We start from the raw sequence: 17,970 nt of genomic DNA on the forward strand, positions 1-17,970 counted from the left end.
AATCCTCCAAATTGTGCAATTAACCTAAAAATGTTTGTATTAGCCTCTTCCTGCACCCATCTTTAACCAAATCTACTCAGAATTATTCCTATATCTTATCTTAAAACTCCAATTGAGGAATATCTCAGGAAAACAACATTTAGTGATTACCAAACGACACTAACTTCATGGAAATATTTAAGGGGATATTATGTGCAAACCCAGTAAATCCTTGGAAATTCATTCTTTGAAAAATGTTACTTTTGTCCTTAAAAGAAGGACTTCCATGAAACAGATACTTACATAATCATGAGCACTTAACTGAATAATTAAGTAGATAGTTATGAGACAAAGTATTTATAAAAATCCCTGAACAGTGCTCTGTTAAGAAGGCTTAGATAAAGGGATCTGCATCTGTCTTCTCTAACTGAAAATGTTTTCTTTTCAACCTAATTGTTAAAAAAAAAATTTAAAAAATCAGAAAGAATGAATGCTGCAGTCCAACAAAGCCAAGCTTGGTGCTGCTTTATTAGGAGCATTAGGATAAGCCTTTGATTCAGAAGCCAAGTTTCTTTTCTTCTAAATGTATGGTTTTGAAGAACAGTTATAATGAGGTAATTCCAGATATGGGATTTGCAGAGCATAAGGAACAAAACGGGTGGGACGAGAGAGACAAGGAGAGAGAGAAATCCCAGTCGAACTGGAAAATATAGTTGAAGCTGAAACTATCAAGAACTGACAACACATCTTGAAAGTTGCTCAAATTAGGAAGTTTCGCTAAGCAGGTGATCCCAGTAAAAGTAAACATGCTCCAAGGCAAAACATTTTCTGCCTAAGAATTCACGTGATCTGGACAAGCTCTCTGGCACATCACATGAACCTTTCCTACAGAGCTCCAAAAATGAGTCAAACTGTAACACCTCCACAATGTAAATAATTTCAACAGAGAATGGAACGGAATTTACTCCTATACAATCTCTGACAAACATTTTTGCCATCATAACTGTACCTGAACCCCCTTCTTGCCACAGGCAGTTACAACCTTATTCAACATCAATTTTGTGTTTAACTCAACACAGTTGTACAGAGAAATCCAGCTGGTATGAGGAGAACAGAACCTGTCATGAACTTCAATATCAACCTGAGGGCTGGAGGAGAGTTCCCCATTCTTGGCTGCTCTAAAGATTTTCTCTACAACAATACACACAATTCCATGATGGAGATGATCTTCTTTCACCAGAATCATTGCCCTAAAAGAACTCCAGCAGTGCACAAAACACCAATGGTACAAGACATTTTTATATTGAGATGGCATATGTCACCTCCCCTTCAGAAATAACTATAAAAGTGAAAAGCCTGTCCCCAACTCATTGTATTCACAATGAAGCTGCACTTATTTTCTTCTATTTGAATCAGAAAGGAGCAGTTGAGGATTTTTCAATCCAGCTTTTGCACGAACCTCCCTAAGAACAGTCCTGTACCTTGTCTTTTTGAAGATGATGAGTTCCAGAGATCTGTCCTTTGTTTCTTTTTCTGATTACCATTATCCACATGAATATGTACCTGAATGAAAGTAACAAACATTTCTAGCAATGGCTGCAGAAACAAACTTGAACTTCATCTTTCAAAAAACACCCGGCCTACATTAAGAGAAATTAATGCAATTAGCACCACTTTTACATTGTTACTGAGGTTGTATAATTTCCTGTGTCCTTCCTATTTTGCTTCCAATATTTCAAAACTAAGGAGCATAAGAAGTGCATCACCATCCAACCAGTCATTTTTGAGTCAGATGATGGGAAGACCTTTTCATGGGCTGATCCGAGCAGAGACCAGGAACCCAGTTATTTGGGTATTTCCACCAGCATAAACTACACAGATTAAATACAGAAGACTATAGTGGTGGAAAGATTTGCTTCATTTGGCAACAAAAATAGTATCAAGTCTAAATGTGATAGCTAGAAAAAAATCTGTTCCTGAAATTCATCATAACAACACATCCCATAAATTCCAAAGTTTAAACAAATTAAAACAACTTCAGGGAGGAGGTTCAGTGGTTCTGCTGCATTTGCTTAGCACTGGTCTAAACTAAAAATACTTTAGTGGAAGAACACATTGATTCTTGCTTAATATGCAGTCTCAAATTTTTATGAAATTTACATTTGCTGCGTTGTCATAATTCATTTACAAACTCCTTTAAAAATTGTGGCTTTCTTCAGAATCTAAATTAAATACAGGTTCCTTTGATGTTTTTTTTTAGGTTGTGTGCTCTTTTCTTCCTCCCTGTAATCAACATCATGTGCTGTACTATCCACATCCTTCCAAGTCTGAGATACAAGGAGTACAGACATCAAATGCTGTGAGAATAAATGCAGCACACAAAGCCTCCCATACCTTGTAATATTTAGATATTGCCTGACGTGGCAGGAACCCTGTTGTGACTCCTTCTGGGGGATCCATGCTGAAGACTGTCTGGAAAATGGAGGGAAATGGAATCACAGAATTATTTAGGTTAAAAATTACCTCCAAGATGGTAGAGTCCAACCTGTGACCTTGTCACCAGCCCAGAGCACTGAGTGCCACATCCAGGCGTTCCTCTAACACCCTCGGGGATGGGAACTCCACCACCTCCCTGGGCACCCTGTTCCAATGCCTGACCACCCTTTCCATGAAGAAATTCTCCCTGACGTCCAACCTGAACCTACCATGGCACTGCATGAGGTCATTTCTTCTTGTCCTGTCCCTTGTTCCCTGGGAGCAGAGCCTGACCCCCAATGGCTGCACCCTCCTGTCAGGGCGCTGTGAGGGTGAGAAGGTCCCCCCTGAGCCTCCTTTCCTCCAGGCTGAGCCCCCCCAGCTCCCTCAGCCTCTCCTGGTGCTCCAGCTTCTTCCCCAGCTCCATTCCCTTCCCTGGACATGCTCCAGCCCCTCAATGTCCTTCTTGTCATGAGGGGCTCAGAACTGGACACAGGATTCAAGGTGAAGTCTCACCACTGCCCAGCACAGAGGGACAATGACCTCCCTGGTCCTGCTGGCCACTTTATTTTTGATACATACATACCCATACATGCTTTTGGTAAAACCCCTAATGTGTCTTTGCACTGAGAAATGTCTCCACAAAAGTTACTGCTGCAATAACCTTAAATTTATTTCCTTACTCTTGTTATCAAACAAGACAGAGAACCTTAAATAAATGTAGTTCTTCCAGGCAATTCCTGCTACCCACATGGTGCTCTCATTGTTCCAAAAACTGCAACCCAGTATCTAAATATACTCAAACTATACAAATGACAATATTATTATTCACACTGTTCATAACTCTGACTGTGGATAAACAAACACTCTAAGGAGATCAGTCACAACCATGCACAGAAGAACTTTTTGAGTTCCTTCAGTTTAAAATTTCATCTGTGGTCCCTCTGCTAATAACATTCTGCTTAGAAAAATAATCAAGTTGTAATAATATCTAATTGCCCATATATTAAATTAAAAGCTTCTATCAGAGTTATGCTTTTCCCCCCCTTTCCTGCATGTGATGTTTCATGACTACAGATGATGCTCTTTAAAACATAAAGCATCCCCATGCAACTTCAATGAAAACAGCTGTGGTTCTCAAATATTTACAACTCTGCTAATTTTTCTAAACAAAATTTCTCCAGACATTGATAGGAATTAGCCAAGCTCATAAGAGTATCAGCTAGTTACAAGATGTTCCCCAGCAAATTAAAAAAAAAAAAAAAAAGCATAATTCCTGGAAATATTTACTTCTGAAAAATAGCCAAAGATGTGGTGTACAAAAGACATTTTTATAATGTTCTTTGAAAAGTAAGAAAAAAATTACTATTCATTAAAACAAGCTGGTGATAGACTAATACTCAAAGACTCTGCAAGAAGCAAACACTGTTTACCCAAAAAAAACTCTGTCCATGTCCCACCTGTCTCAAGGTGGCAAACTTTCCCCTGGCAGATCCTTTGCAGGCACTGCTCATGTGCATGTCCTCAGCAGAAAAGGGACCTGAGCTTTCCCCTCCAAATTCAAATCTCCTTTTGTCCATCCACAGCCCAAAAGAGCACACATAGACAATTATTCCCAGTCTTAGACAACAGTCCCCTGGGATCAGGGGACCTAGTTTCTATATCTGAATTTACTCATCTCTCAGCTTTGAAACCTTGAAAACCAATTTAAATTAGGCTCACCTGGCCTTCCCTCAGAACAGCAACATCTCCCAGTTCAAACCATTTGGAACCAGTGTACATAAATCACTACTACTGTACTGGAACACACATGAAGGTTTTGTTTAACCACTGCTAGCAAAACAAAATCCTGTGTATGCCACTGTGAATGCACCCTCACAGACACCCATGCATTCAGAATTCAGTGCTGCAAACCTGCCAGGACCATTCAAAACACACCCAGGTGACTTGTCTTATCATACAGGTCTGCAAGGTTTGAATATATTTTTCATTTTCAGTTTTAAACAGGGTGTTAATCTCTGGTGCTCTTTTGCACACATATTTTAGACAGACTACTGGCCCACTGCACCTCTAAATTTTATGGGCCTTGGGATTTTCATAATCAAAGTTTTGGAAGTGCACAACAGGGAGATGACAGACAACATTATGTGGATATCCATAAGTGTCACATTCAGTTCCTGTGGAACTGAAACATTTTTATTTTAGACATCTCATAAGTTAATAATTAAATTTTAAAAATACCGTAAAATTATCTTTTGTTTGCTCTTTTCCTTAGCCTCTCTTGTTATTTCATAAGATGATCTCATATTCCCAAACACTGCTGCAGAGAAGTTCAATGACTCAGCTCCACCTGGTGGATGCTAAGCCCAGCCAAAATTTAAATCCAGCATCTCCAGAAAGGGAGACCAGAACTACAAAAGAACAACCTGGGTAAAAATCAGATTAATCCATCCCATCAGGCAGCAGCTTTCTCCTCAAAACCTATAAACTTGTACCATTGCACAAGAGTACATGCCAGCAAGAATAAAATTGATCCAATATCTTTCCACATCTTTTTAACCAACTCTTCTATCCTTCAGATATTTATAGAAGCAACATCAAATATTTACCTGAATAATATCTGAGACCTTATGCAATCCAGATGTATTGACAAATATCCCAGTACCTGCAGAAAGTAACAAAAGATTACTCTTAAAATACAAATATACATCCTCTTGCTTATAGCCACACCTTATCTGAACAGCTCAACACTGAATATGACTTGAAAATATTCTCAGAAACAAATAATTTATTTCAAGTTTTTCATCATTATCCAAGGTGCAAAGAGAACTATAAAACTTGCATTCCATGTCTGAGACACGGGGAAGCTGTCACCCCAGAAAATTAAATACACTTAATAAAGATCTTCTCTGTCCTAAAAATGGGAAAGGAGCTAATTAAAGCAGCAATTAGAGGAGCAGTTAACATATGAAATACACTGATGGTGGGGATTTTGCAGCAGAAATGATCAACAGATGCACCTGTCAGGCCAGAATGCAAATGGCCTAAAAGGAGAAAGGTGCTGGGCAAAGAAAAAAGGAAGGGTGGATGTGTCATCCAAGGATGTCCCTGCAGAACTGACAGTCTGTATTCTACTCCCTTCAATATTTTTTCTGAAGAGTCTGCTGGTAAGAGCGAAATAATTTTCTTAACACATGTAGAAGTTGAAACATTTTCTTTACAGAAGAGCAATTTAAGAACAAGATGCTGACAGACACTATAAGATAAGCTTGTTAAATCAAGGAAGAAAAAAACCCCATATTATACAATTCTCCACCTTCCTGTTTTTTAACTCCAGGACCAAAGAAGAGCTCAAGACACGAAAAGCACCATCAGCAAAATGTCAGTAAGCTTCACACCACAATCCATGTGGTTTTGGAGAAAAATAGTGTCTGTGCAAAAGTGTCTATGTGCATGCATGGACCCATACGTGGGTAGACACTCATGTTTTGACACAAGGTGGCTCTCAGCATCAGCTCAGTTACATGAACAGACATAAAATATGTTTCCCAGCAGAGGACCCTGCACACCTTAATAAAAAGACAAGTCCTTAAGGTCAGGTTTTTAGCTTGTAGAAGCTTTGTCATTTGATTGTCACCCCTAACAACACAAATGTCCAGTTTCTTGCACTAAGTAGAAAATTCTGAGTAAAACATCTAAGGAATTCATGCACTTACGGCCTGAAAGAAACTGTAAAATCTGCTCCAGTGACTCCAAGAGGGAGGATTTGGTCTGCAGTGTTATTTGGGCCTCTGCAAACAGATCAAAGATGTAGCTGCAAATTACAAAGAAAAAGCAGAAATGAGTAAACACTGTAGAGAATCAAATGGGCACAAATAATGTTACTCTTTCAGAACAACAATTTCACCATCAGGTAACAATACACATTTCTGTCTCCATATGAATGAAAAATTTCCAAGAATAAAATTAAGTACTTGCTTATAAAGACAGTGCACAATATCGCCATGGCAGAAGCACACAGACCACATCATTCCATTTTCCCATCATTCCTCTCCAACATACAATCCAATATTAAGTTAGAAGCAGATTGGCATGCAATTTTCGTGATTTTTTTTTCAGCATGTACAAGTATCAGTTTAGAAATGGTCTTCCAGAGCTCAGAGGTACCTCAGATACATCACTGCAGCACTGGTACCTCTGCTTAAATCATGACACAAAATTGAAAGAAGCACAATGAGGAGCTTCTTCCAGCTCAGGAAACCCAAGCAGAGGATTTTTTACTCTTGCATCACTAAAAAAGGGAGTTCCTCCAAAAATAATGATTATTACAGATAGGGGATTTAAGGAAAACCAAAATCTTCAATAAATACTATTCCCAGAAACTAGAATAGAGCTATAACTCCAATAGCTGCCCCAGCTCCAATTTGCTGTTCTTTTTAACATTTAAACACATTAATGAGAAGAAATATACCTTCCCTCTTTGGTGACTCCATTGCCATTTGCTGGCAGCTCTACTGCATCAATAGCACTTTCAAGTTGAAGAAGAATTTCTTTAGGAAAATTAAGAGGAAAAAGTTAGGTTGCACAGAAAGTTATGTCTGGGGCACATCTAAGTCACTTTTTCAAATGTACTCTATTATAAAGGCTGTTACAAAAAAGAGCAGCCCAGCTGTTCTTCTCTCAACTCTGTAAAAAAAATCAAAATTATCAAAACTAATTTCCTGGATACCACGTTTAAATATTCATATTCAACTCTAAGAACTTCCATGACCTCAATTCCTAATGAAGCTGAAGTCAGCAGCTAAATGTTAAACTCTTTACAGACAGGGAAAGTTGTTCTTGGAAATGCTTTGTATACATGAGGTATCTCGAGCCCTTGATGTTAACTTCAGGTGCTGACAGCAGAATGATGCGACTGAAGCAATTCCAGCACACTGACAACATTAGAAAAGATGGGAACTTCTAACAACGAAGGAAAAGACACATTCATCTGCCAAATCTCTCTTCTTAGGAAAAAACGAACTAAACATTCCAAAAACATCTTGAGAAAAGCCAGACAACTTAATGTCAATGAATGTCTCAGTTATAAGTAATGTATATGGCCATGCTACGTGAGCTTGATTTGTAATTGCTGACCTTTTAAAACTATTTAAACAGCACAAAAAATACACTTACTCTTGATCTTTGCTATATCTTCCAGTTCCATGTTCAGTCCTGTTGAAAAAAGTGAAGACTTCAAAGAGGTTGTTCCACATCTATTTCATTCCCAGTTTCTTTATGCCTTTCCAGAAATGATGGCTATGAAGGTTAGAATTGTGTGCATGGAAAGGTATCTTTTGCATTCCCTTCACTGTTCTCTCTTGTAATCCCTTATGTCACATTGGTTTGATCAAATCTTACAGTGTCTGGCAACAATTACTAATTAACAGCAATTTATTTACTATGGAGAGTGTAAATTTCCCAGAAACTTTCTCTAAAAGTTATGTTCTAGTTCTTGGTAGTGGCACTTTATAATCCCACAGAGACAAAGATGTGTCACTGTCAACACACCTGAACTGGCCAATTCCATGTTGAATTCAGCATTGATTTCATTCTGTTGAACCACTTTGGCTTGCTCCTCCAGGACAACATTTATTGCATCCATTGCTGAAGCCAAATCATAGGGAGTCAAATCAAAAGAAGAGGACTCCTCACACAACTTCTCCTAAAATAAAAGGAATGGAAGAATTATTCTCACCACTCTGTGAGCTGCTTATTCAGGCAGTTTCAGACATGATGAAGTCCAGACAACCAGGCTTGATTTTATTTTTGATCTCCAGCTCAGGCCAGAGGATATTTTATAAACACCTGAAGACTTTGACTATTGCAAACAACATTCTTTCTGAAATGTAAACAGATTTTGCCTCTTCCACACTATCAACATTTTAGAGCATACAGACAGTAATTGTCTGATGTTCAAGCAGGAAAATTCTTTTACTTAGACAATTGGTTTGTTCTTCAAAAAAGTAATTTCTCTACTTTCTATTTAAAAAGTAGTAATGGTTTAAACACTCAGGATTAGTAAGTTTAACAAAATTTTCTTTGACTTTGAAAATTAAATCACATGTTGCTTTGGCAGAAATTTTCTTTCACAAAAAGAATAATTTTCCCTGAGGAACGATGATAAATAATAAGGCCTAACCTACACAAATATTTGACTGTAATAGCTATGAAGAAATAAGTTATAAAGAAAATAAGTTCTGAGTGAGCTGCATGTGTAAAGAAAGAAATAAATTTTATTTCAGTGTAAACACTAAATTTCCACATATTAATCTGGAAGAGACAGCATCATCATATAACTATTGCAAAACAAGAAGCTGTTCTGGCTAATTTCTGCATGTGGACATCAATTAGTACTTCTTGCACACTATAAAGGGAAAAACAAATCCAAACCCCAAACAACTGTGACAGGATTTCCACACATTTTTCAAGAGAAAGATGCTCTGACGAAAGGAGCAAAGCCTGGGTGCAGCAATGCAAGGCTCTCCAGCGAAGCAGAGCTGGGTTGCTGTTTACTGAAAGGACACAAGGCACTCAGACAAGAAACCACAGCTGTTCAGCAGAAATCCCACTGGGACACTGTGGCTTCGTGTGGCAGAGAAAGGGACATATTTCAAATGTTCCTTTGCATTTCAACATTTGGGAAAAGTGCTGCAGTTTCAAGCCAGCTAAAAGGAAGAACTCCTTAGGCAGCATTATTTATTTTTTTCTTGTTTTCCTCTATGCGTGAGGACTTGGAAATGTTAAAAGAATCCTGTTTGCCATCTACTGCACTTGGCAGAGCTGATCCAGCTGGCCTTCAGGAATGAGTCTTTCATGATTTCTTACACAGTGTTTTCTTAGAAGTCTCCAAGAAAAGAAGCATGTTATGAATCAGGAGATGTACCCTTTAGAAAGAAACCATCACCTTGTAAAAAAAAATCAGCAATGTCAAAGGACTGTTAATTAAACTACAAAAATTTAATTGTCACAGAAACAAGAAATGTTCATGTTAACGAATATTAGCAACATACATCTGAATAGAGATTTTACAGGTTGTCTCTAATAGGATGGGGTCTGTTTTACTCTTTGGATGCAGATTGAAGAATGATAACAGACCAGAACAACTCACCACATTGTGAGCTTCATCGAGTATCACCACAGTCCCCTTCAGGTCCAAGTTGTGTGATTTCCTGCTCTAAAGACAAAATCAGAACAATGAAATGGACAAAAAGGCCACTGAGAAATATGGATTGGATTGGCTGAGAAAGTGAATGATGAGATACTTTTGAGTTTTCATGTATTTTGTAGTTGGGTTGGTTTTTACCTTGAAGAAAACAGCAAGTCATGGCTGTGGCTGCCCACTGCAGAAACCACAGAATCACTTTCTCTGGAAATTAAGGTGCTAAAATGTATAATGTAAATGTTTACCAAGGTTACAATATGTAATAAAGAAAAAAAAAAAAACAACCCAGGTGTGCCATATTTGGATTCGTTTAACTAATTTGAGAAAGTTTAATGATTAATTTGAATCACTTTGAGTCATTTTTGGCAATAGAGATCTGGGAGAAGTGGGGTGTAAAGCAGAGGATTTTCCTTGCATTTACAATTTTATACCTAATGCATCCACTTGCCAGGCATCACTCTTCACTGTTTATCCTCTAAAAGCCAACATAAGACAAACAGAAGAACAATTGTATTTAAAAGCAAAGTTACATGTTACCTTTGAGTCTAGCAAATAGTTGTAAGGCATAAAAATAATGTCTGCTTGCTGCTTCAGGCTTCGAGAGAGATAATAAGGACAAGCTCTGTTTAAAAAAAAAAAACAGTACAGACTATATTGCTTGCAGAAATATTAAGAGGACATTCAACATTCATGCACTCTGATACATAAATGGATTAATAAAAGTGAACAGAGAAACAATTTTCATTATTTTCACAAGTCAGGGGGAGGAAGGTCAGAGAGGATCACTCACCTGTGCTTGTTTCCATTTTTAACCAAGTCTTCAATATCCATGATTGATTCAATCAGTTCTTTCTCTGTACTCTTTTCTGTAAAAGATGACATTGAAACCACCAGCTTAGGTGAAGGCATCACACAAAGGTTTGTAGTTACCCTGATCATCAAACTCATCCACTAATATTTCATTCTTGAAAGACAGTAAAAAAAAAAAACACAGATGGATTTTGCCAACTCTTCCAAACCTCTCCACCTGCCTAGCAAATCCATCCCTCTCCAAATCCAGGTCTTTGCTTCCAGGGGAGGTTAAGGTGAGCCACACTCACCTTCCACATTGTTATAGAAATGACAAGCACGAGCCATCACTTTCATTCTGCACATGTAGATCTGTAAAACAAAGCCTATTTCAGCCCAGAGTAGCACAGCTTGTCAGGCACTGAAAGCAGGTTAAAGAGTGCAATCAGTTCTAACACCAGCAAATGAATAAATGCTAATCACAGCTCTTCAGCTTTAAAACCACATGTCCTGCTCACCTTGCAGGTTAGGCTTTTTTTGCAGCACAGAACACACACGTGCTGAGAGAAAAATGTGTTATATTTTACCATTAATACTTTTCAAAACAGTAATCTTTCATATTGTAAAATAACAGCTAAATCCATAACAGAAGCAATGTTTTGAACTTATTATTGCTCTTGAAAAACACATAAATAGCAGATCAGAAACTACAAATTAATAACTGTCATATTCTATACAGTGACATCTTTCTCTGGATAGAAAACGTCACCGAAGACTCAGAATTACATTTTGCACTCACAAAACTGGAAACTAAACACTCCTAAAAATACATTTTCAACTACTGTGTTTTCCCTGCAGCCTCCTGTAGTTAAACAATGTCAGAATGAAGAATGACACAGAAATGACACAAAAGCCTCCATGTTCTCCCTGAACATCCTCTCCAGGCTCTGATCTCACCTGCATGTGGTTGCCCTCCTGTCGCTTCACTTCAGGATTGATGCAGAGCTGCTCCCTGGATCCCAGCACACAAATCTTTGGCCTGGATACACAAAATTGACATTAAAAATCAGGCAAGAAAGAACAGAGTTGTACATGCTTAGATTCAATATCTCAAAAGTGAAAGATTCAGGAGAAACAGATGAGCCCAAAGCAAGGGTCAGAGCCAGAACAAGTCAATTAGTCTGTCTGTAATTGCTGTGTGTGTTACTGGACTTTGAGGCACTGCATTTCTGCTGGCAGCAGTGGGTGTTAATGAGCAGCAGCAGCTCACAGCAAGAAGTCACAAGCAGCAATTTACACCATCCACTTTAAAATTTGGGTTCTGTTATGACAGCTCACCCCAGGCAGCTGGGGCCTGCCATCCATTACAAGCTTTTCCAAGCTGGTTGTGATTTTCAGAACAAGGTTTGGACAGAACTGGTTCACTATAAACATTCACCATGGTTTGGACTTTTCTGATTATTACAAGGTTGTATCTTTCCAAGTGCTACATAAACAAATGACTATGCCTGTCCAAAGAGCTCAGCCACACGCTGGTATGTGAACAGCTGAAAACTGTGACAGGCACTGGTATAACAAAACCACAAAGTTCTTCATAGATTTACATCAGCCTTGGGAGTGCAACCTGGTAATGGCTTCCCACTGCCTTTAAAAATGTCCCCAGAAAAATAGAAAGAGCAAAAATTTAAAAAGGCAATTTTATTAGTTAATGTGTCAAGTAAAAAACCAAAACCAGACTAAATTCAGAAAACTCTATGACTGAAGGAGAGAAGCTGTGAAGTATTAAAATAAACCAAACCCATCAACAAAGAAAACCAGGTCCTAAACATGCACATTAAAGGAACTATATTTCTCTGGATATCATCTTTTATGCGTTCATCTACAAAAGTTCAAACAATAACTATACCTGAGGGGTTTCTCTACCTTTTCTTTGAATAAGGACACTACCCTAAATCATACTCACCTGTACACTGTGTTCTTTAGCTCATTAATGACCTGTGTAAGCTGGGAGTGAGTCCTGGAGGCATAAATTATTTTTGGAATGTCAGTGTAATAAGCTGCCAAACAGAAGAGAAAAAAAAGCAGAGAGACATTATAAGCATAGAAAGGAGAACTAGGGATATTCTTAGCCTCCTTCCCCAGCTGGTACTATGGCAACAGTTTGCCTTATAGAGACAGCAGGAAATGCTGTCATCTAACTATTCACATACATAAAATGAGCTAAATGATTTTTCTAAGAAACTAAAGAACTAAATGAGCTCCCAGAAAAATTCAAACTAGGTAAAACACCTTGAAAATGTATAAAACAGTGAAACTGTGCTTCAGCTGCTCAACAACAGCTCTGTAACTTGTATAATTGTACATTTATTATAAAAGACAGATATATTTATTATAAAAGACAGATAAAAGCACGTGTTGACTACCACCCCTGAGTGCAGAGGTGGTGGTACTCACTTGGGACATCTCCATCTGTGGCAGCAGTGCCCCAGGAGGACAGTGGTCTGTCAGGAAAGAGCTCCACCCCGTTCATGCGCTGCGCGATTTTCCGGGCTGAGATGGTGTCCTTGAAGTGCTCCCGCCAGGCCAGGGTGGAACACAGCAGGCACAGGGTCTTCCCTGTGCCTGTGGGGCTCTCCAAAATGCCATTTACCTTCTGTGTTGGAGAGAAATAAGAAAGGGATTTAAGGCTTCAGCAGGACAGGTCTTAGTGCAGCACTGCATGTCCTCTGCCAAGGAGCAAACACCAGCTGGCAGCCCCACCAAGGAACACCCACACAACAAGGTCTAATCAACTTGTAGGACCCTCTAATTAATTTAATGAGGTTCAATCAAACACCCAGAACCAGCCAACGGATTTATTTAGCATAGGAATTCAATTCTCCACTCTTAGAGCCATTCGAGTGTATCATGTTTCATTATAAAATACTGAATTAAATGAAAATATGAGAAGTTATTGAAAAACCAGCCCAGAAAGTGGCTCCCAGTTAACAGAGTGCTGGTTTCCTTTAGGATTAAGGTTGTATCCCATGGCAGTTTAGGCACAGAACTTTGTCAGCACTTGGAACACCTCGACCTACAGGATGTTATAATTTTTAAGTGTGTGACAATACTAAAAATTGGAAAAAAGCAGCAGCTGAGCTCAAGAGTGTGAAAGGAATTTCTATCATGAGCTCACAACACTTTGAGTTTGATGAGAGGAGGCACCAAGCAGATACCGTGATCCACAGCAGAGCCAGGTGGAAAGCCACAGTTCCCACAATAAGCTTGCTTGGTCCCTCAGAACAGGGACCATGAAGATGTGTCCAGGAAAAAAAAAAGATAACTACTGCGAAAAAACCATTTTATTATTTTGACATTCATTCATTAAAATTATCCTCTCGCACAGAAAATGGAAAATTATATAAATAGTCCAAATATTAACAAGATAAGACCAAATTCTTCCTATGAGGAAACACTGAGACAATTGGGATTGTTCAGCCTGGAGAACAGAAGGCTCCAAGGTGACCTAACGGGGGTCTTCCAGTTTCTGAAGGGGGCTACAAGAATTTACAAGGACCTGTAGTAACAGGACAAGGAAGAATGGAGTCCTACTGACAGAGAGTAGGTTTATATTGGAGAATAGGAAGAAATTCTTCACTGTAAGGGTGGAGAGAGCCTGACACAGGCTGTCCAGAGAAGCTGTGGCTTCTCCATCCCTGGAAGTGTCCGAGGCCAGGTTGGAGGGGGTTTGGAGCAGCCTGGGATGGTGGAAGGAGTCCCTGCCTATGGGAGGGGGTGGAACAAGGTGAGCTTTAATGTCCCTTCCAACCCAAACCATTCATGATTCTGTAATCTGTCAAGAACAGACTGCATGAATACAAGCAGTCTTTCTTCCTTTTCCCAGTTTAGGCAGGAACATCCCATCTATATTTCTACTGACTGCCACCTGCCAGCCATGATTTTCATTACCACAGAGTAAAATAAAAATACAAGTAAAAGGTCAGAGAAGATTTGGAAAGGAAGCATACAAAGCACGTAAAGAAAACTTGAATTATGACAACCTCTTCTTAGAGAAACCATTTAGTGCAGTTAGCAATGACACACAGTTGGACACTCGCTCACCTTTTGCAGGCATTCCAGCACCTTGGCCATGTAGGCTTCCTGGCATGGGTAGGGCTGGAAGGGGAAATCCACCGTGATCCCGTTCAGAGTGATCCTGGGCATGGCTCCTTCCCTGAGCTGCCTGCAAGGAAGGGCAGACCATGCTGACCCTGCTGTCCTGGTGATACCGTGCCATGATAAGGCTGGAAGAGACCTGGCAGTTCACCTCATTCAACCCCTGCTGTGGGCAGGGATGCCTTCCACTGCGCCAGGCTGCTCCAAGCCCCGTCCAACCTGGACACTCGGGATGGGGCAGCCACAGCTTCTCTGGGCGCCCTGTGCCAGGGCTGTCACCCTCCTCAGAGGGAAGAATTTCTTCCCAATACCGCACCTACCCCTGCCCTCAGCCGGGCTGCAGCCGCTCCCCTTGTCCTGGCACCCCGGGCCCGTGTAAAGCTTCGCTGCGGGCCGCTCCAGGCACGGCAGGGAGCGGCTCGGTCACACCGCTCCGGGCCGCTACAGCGACACGGGGACACAGCGACAGGGACACGGGGACACAGCGACAGGGACATGGGGACACTGTGACAGGGACATGGGGACACTGTGACAGGGACACGGGCACTCGGGACCGCCCGTTCCGGCCCGCGGTCCCACATCCCTGAGCTCCGGGGCTACCGTGTCCCCGTGTGCTCTATCGCTGTGACCCCGCGTTCCCGGGGTCCCAGACCCCTGAGCTCCGGGTTTCCCGGTGTCCCTCTGTCCCCGTGTCCCGGTGTCCTCGTGTCCCCCTGTCCCCCTGTCTCTCTGTCCCCGTCCCCTGTCCCGGTGTTCCCGTATCCCGGTGTCCCCGTATCCCGGTGTCCCCCCGTCCCCTGTCCCGGTGTCCCCCTGTCCCCTGTCCCGGTGTCCCCGAGTCCCGGTGTCCCCGAGTCCCGGTGTCCCCCTGTCCCCTGTCCCCGTATCCCGGTGTCCCCGTGTCCCCTGTCCCGTGTCCCGGTGTCCCGGTGACCCCGTGTCCCGGTGTCCCCCTGTCCCCTGTCCCGGTGTCCCCGAGTCCCGGTGTCCCCCTGTCCCCTGTCCCGGTGTCCCCGAGTCCCGGTGTCCCCCTGTCCCGGTGTCCCCGTATCCCGGTGTCCCCGTGTCCCCTGTCCCGTGTCCCGGTGTCCCGGTGTCCCCTGTCCCGGTGTCCCCCCGTCCTCTGTCCCGGTGTCGCGGCGCTCCCTCACCTCCCGCCGCGCCGTTCGGAATCCCCGCGCCGCTGTCACGTGTCCCCTCACGTGTCCCCTCACGCGTCCCGCGCGTCACTTCCTGCGCGCGCTCTCGCGGGAGCGGCGGCGTTGCCCCGGTAACGGCGGCGGCCATGGCGGGCCCGGCCCGGGAGCCCGGCGGAGCCCGGGCCTTGGTGTCGGGGAGCCAGCGGGGCCCGGGCGGGAGCGGCGCAGGCCCGCTGGGGGTTGAGCGCCGCCAGGTCTGCAGGAAGCCGGTTCCGCTCCCTGTGGTTCAGCCGGCCGGTTCCGCAGCCGCTTCCCCCGGGGGCGGAGGCCGAGCTTCGGCCGCGGAGGGGCGGAATATCGGCTGCTCGCTGGCGAAAAGCCGCGTTCCCGAAGCCTCCCAGCCCTGCGCCGGGGCCACCCGGGCCCGGCGTGTGTCCCCTTTTGGGCGGCTCGGGAGCGAGCGATGCTCGGTGCCCCCGGGCAGAGCCCGTGTGCCGGGCCCTGCTGCGCTTTGTACCGGCCTCCGCTCCCCGGGCTCCGCTCCCCGGGCTCCGCTTCCCCGGGCACGCAGCACAGGGCAGGACACGGCGGGGCTCTTTGTGGAACCCGCGGCGTTTGAGGTGGGAGGGATCTGTGCCTCTGTGCTGAGCTCCTGCCTTAGGAGCGGTAATGAATTCTGACGGGTCTCTTTTGTTAGGGGTGAATGTGCCGCTCCTTTGTTCCCGGCTTTTCTGCTCCCACCCTTCAGTCCCCTGCCAGTGCATCCAGGCACATCCAGGGTTTGTCGGCACATTCCAGGTGCTGAGGCCGTGTGGCTGTGGTGAACTGCTCTGGATTGATGGATTACCCAATTTTGTAAGAATCTGGTTTTAATAAATGTATAGGCATGGCTTACTTGTATCCCCAAATTTTGTAAAACTGTGTTTTATGCAGCTATATGAGAAAGAAGGCAGGAAGAAAATACTTGGTACTCATCTCTGTGGTTTATTGCCGTGTCTCATGCTGTCACTGCATAGATGTAGAACAGGATGTGGCTTCTTTTATTGTACCTTTTAAATGCTTTACTCCTGACCAGCTGCACAGCTTGTTTGTGTGTAGAAGGGTTCTGATGTTAAAAGGAGCAAACCTTAAACTATATAAGTTAAACATTGTGTGGTTTGTTCTGCTCCCAAACTCGTGGTACCTCCTGTGTCATGGTGTTGGGTCAGGGGAGCTCATGGGTGTTGCTGTTTTGGTGGCCAGCCTTTAAATTCCTTCAGCTGAACTTCCCTGGATCATAAGCTGTCTTGAATTGCAGGGAATGAGCTGGAAAATTGAGTTATTCCTGTGGAACTTTGTGTGCTCCACACAAAATTTAACAGCTGGTTTTGCTCATGTTTCTGACTGAACTCTTCACTGTGATACCAGTCACACATGATGAAGCTGCAAAAGAGATCATTTTGTCAAGATGGTGAAATGAGAATGTGGGATAACCTTAGGGGAGAAAAAATTATTTAAAACTCCTCAGAAATACATGGAATACTCTGTTATCGTTATTTCCTGTAAACACATCTTTCCCACGTGGAAGAACAATATCAGAAGTGTATCAAAGGAGAATATTTTGCCTTGTTGCAGTGCTGCTGGTAGAAGCAGTGTCGCCTGCTGAGAGAGGGGAGCTGGAGGTGAGCAGCCCGAGGCAGGAGTGGGCTGTGAGTCAGCAGGTGCCCGTGTCCAGCAGCAAACATGCATCAGCAGCTCCTGGAGGCTGCTCCTCTGCACCAGTGACCTCACCTGACCAGGGCTGCAGGCTGCCTCCAGCACTGCTGGCCTTCTGAAAACAGAACACAGGAAATGGTTGTAAGCTTACAGAGAAAAATGTATTCTTTGTTGTGGAGGTTTAGTGAAGCTGCAGCATCTGTTGGGATAAAGACATGATAAATAAAGGTGTTGGTCTCACACTGGATTGCCATCTTGGTGTTTGTCTGCCTAGATAGACCCTGAGTTCTTACAAAGTAGAGTTTTGGAGAGGAAGGAGAGATTTGAAAACTCTGTCCAAGCACCACAAAGAGTTGTGTGCCAGCCCAGCCTGTCCCTGCCAGCCCAGCCAGGAGGAACCACCCCATCTCCACTTCTCACTCATTCCTGGGTTTTAAGGTCTTGGATACACTATTTTTCATTTTCGAGAAAAAGAAACGAATGTACAAAATAAAAACCTTGTGAAAGATGGTCCTTTACCTCTGTGGGGAGAGG

General features: G+C 42.7%; 1 protein-coding gene and 1 long non-coding RNA gene across 2 annotated transcripts in view; one reads left to right on the top strand and one right to left on the bottom strand.

Moving 5' to 3' along the window:
• The window catches only part of RTEL1 (regulator of telomere elongation helicase 1), a 39,323-nt gene extending 23,523 nt beyond the window's left edge, over positions 1–15,800 (bottom strand). The window contains exons 1-16 of the mRNA XM_021527334.2: positions 15,754–15,800; positions 14,549–14,669; positions 12,902–13,100; positions 12,411–12,504; positions 11,405–11,486; positions 10,759–10,819; positions 10,449–10,524; positions 10,196–10,280; positions 9,605–9,670; positions 8,005–8,158; positions 7,630–7,668; positions 6,926–7,004; positions 6,171–6,268; positions 5,064–5,119; positions 2,374–2,451; positions 1,461–1,542 (exon numbers count right to left, since the gene is read on the bottom strand). Of these exons, the coding sequence (XP_021383009.2) occupies positions 1,461–1,542; positions 2,374–2,451; positions 5,064–5,119; positions 6,171–6,268; positions 6,926–7,004; positions 7,630–7,668; positions 8,005–8,158; positions 9,605–9,670; positions 10,196–10,280; positions 10,449–10,524; positions 10,759–10,819; positions 11,405–11,486; positions 12,411–12,504; positions 12,902–13,100; positions 14,549–14,650 (1,351 nt within the window). The 5' untranslated portion in view covers positions 14,651–14,669; positions 15,754–15,800. The remainder of the gene's footprint in view (positions 1–1,460; positions 1,543–2,373; positions 2,452–5,063; positions 5,120–6,170; positions 6,269–6,925; positions 7,005–7,629; positions 7,669–8,004; positions 8,159–9,604; positions 9,671–10,195; positions 10,281–10,448; positions 10,525–10,758; positions 10,820–11,404; positions 11,487–12,410; positions 12,505–12,901; positions 13,101–14,548; positions 14,670–15,753) is intronic.
• A 395-nt stretch (positions 15,801–16,195) lies between these two features.
• LOC144247185 (uncharacterized) lies at positions 16,196–17,676 on the top strand. The gene is made up of 2 exons (XR_013340892.1): positions 16,196–16,596; positions 17,356–17,676. It is a non-coding gene; the product is annotated as an uncharacterized LOC144247185 (long non-coding RNA).
• The last annotated feature ends 294 nt before the right edge of the window (positions 17,677–17,970 follow it).

Source organism: Lonchura striata, chromosome 17 (genome assembly GCF_046129695.1).
Source record: "Lonchura striata isolate bLonStr1 chromosome 17, bLonStr1.mat, whole genome shotgun sequence".
Classification (NCBI taxonomy): Eukaryota; Metazoa; Chordata; class Aves; order Passeriformes; family Estrildidae; genus Lonchura; species Lonchura striata.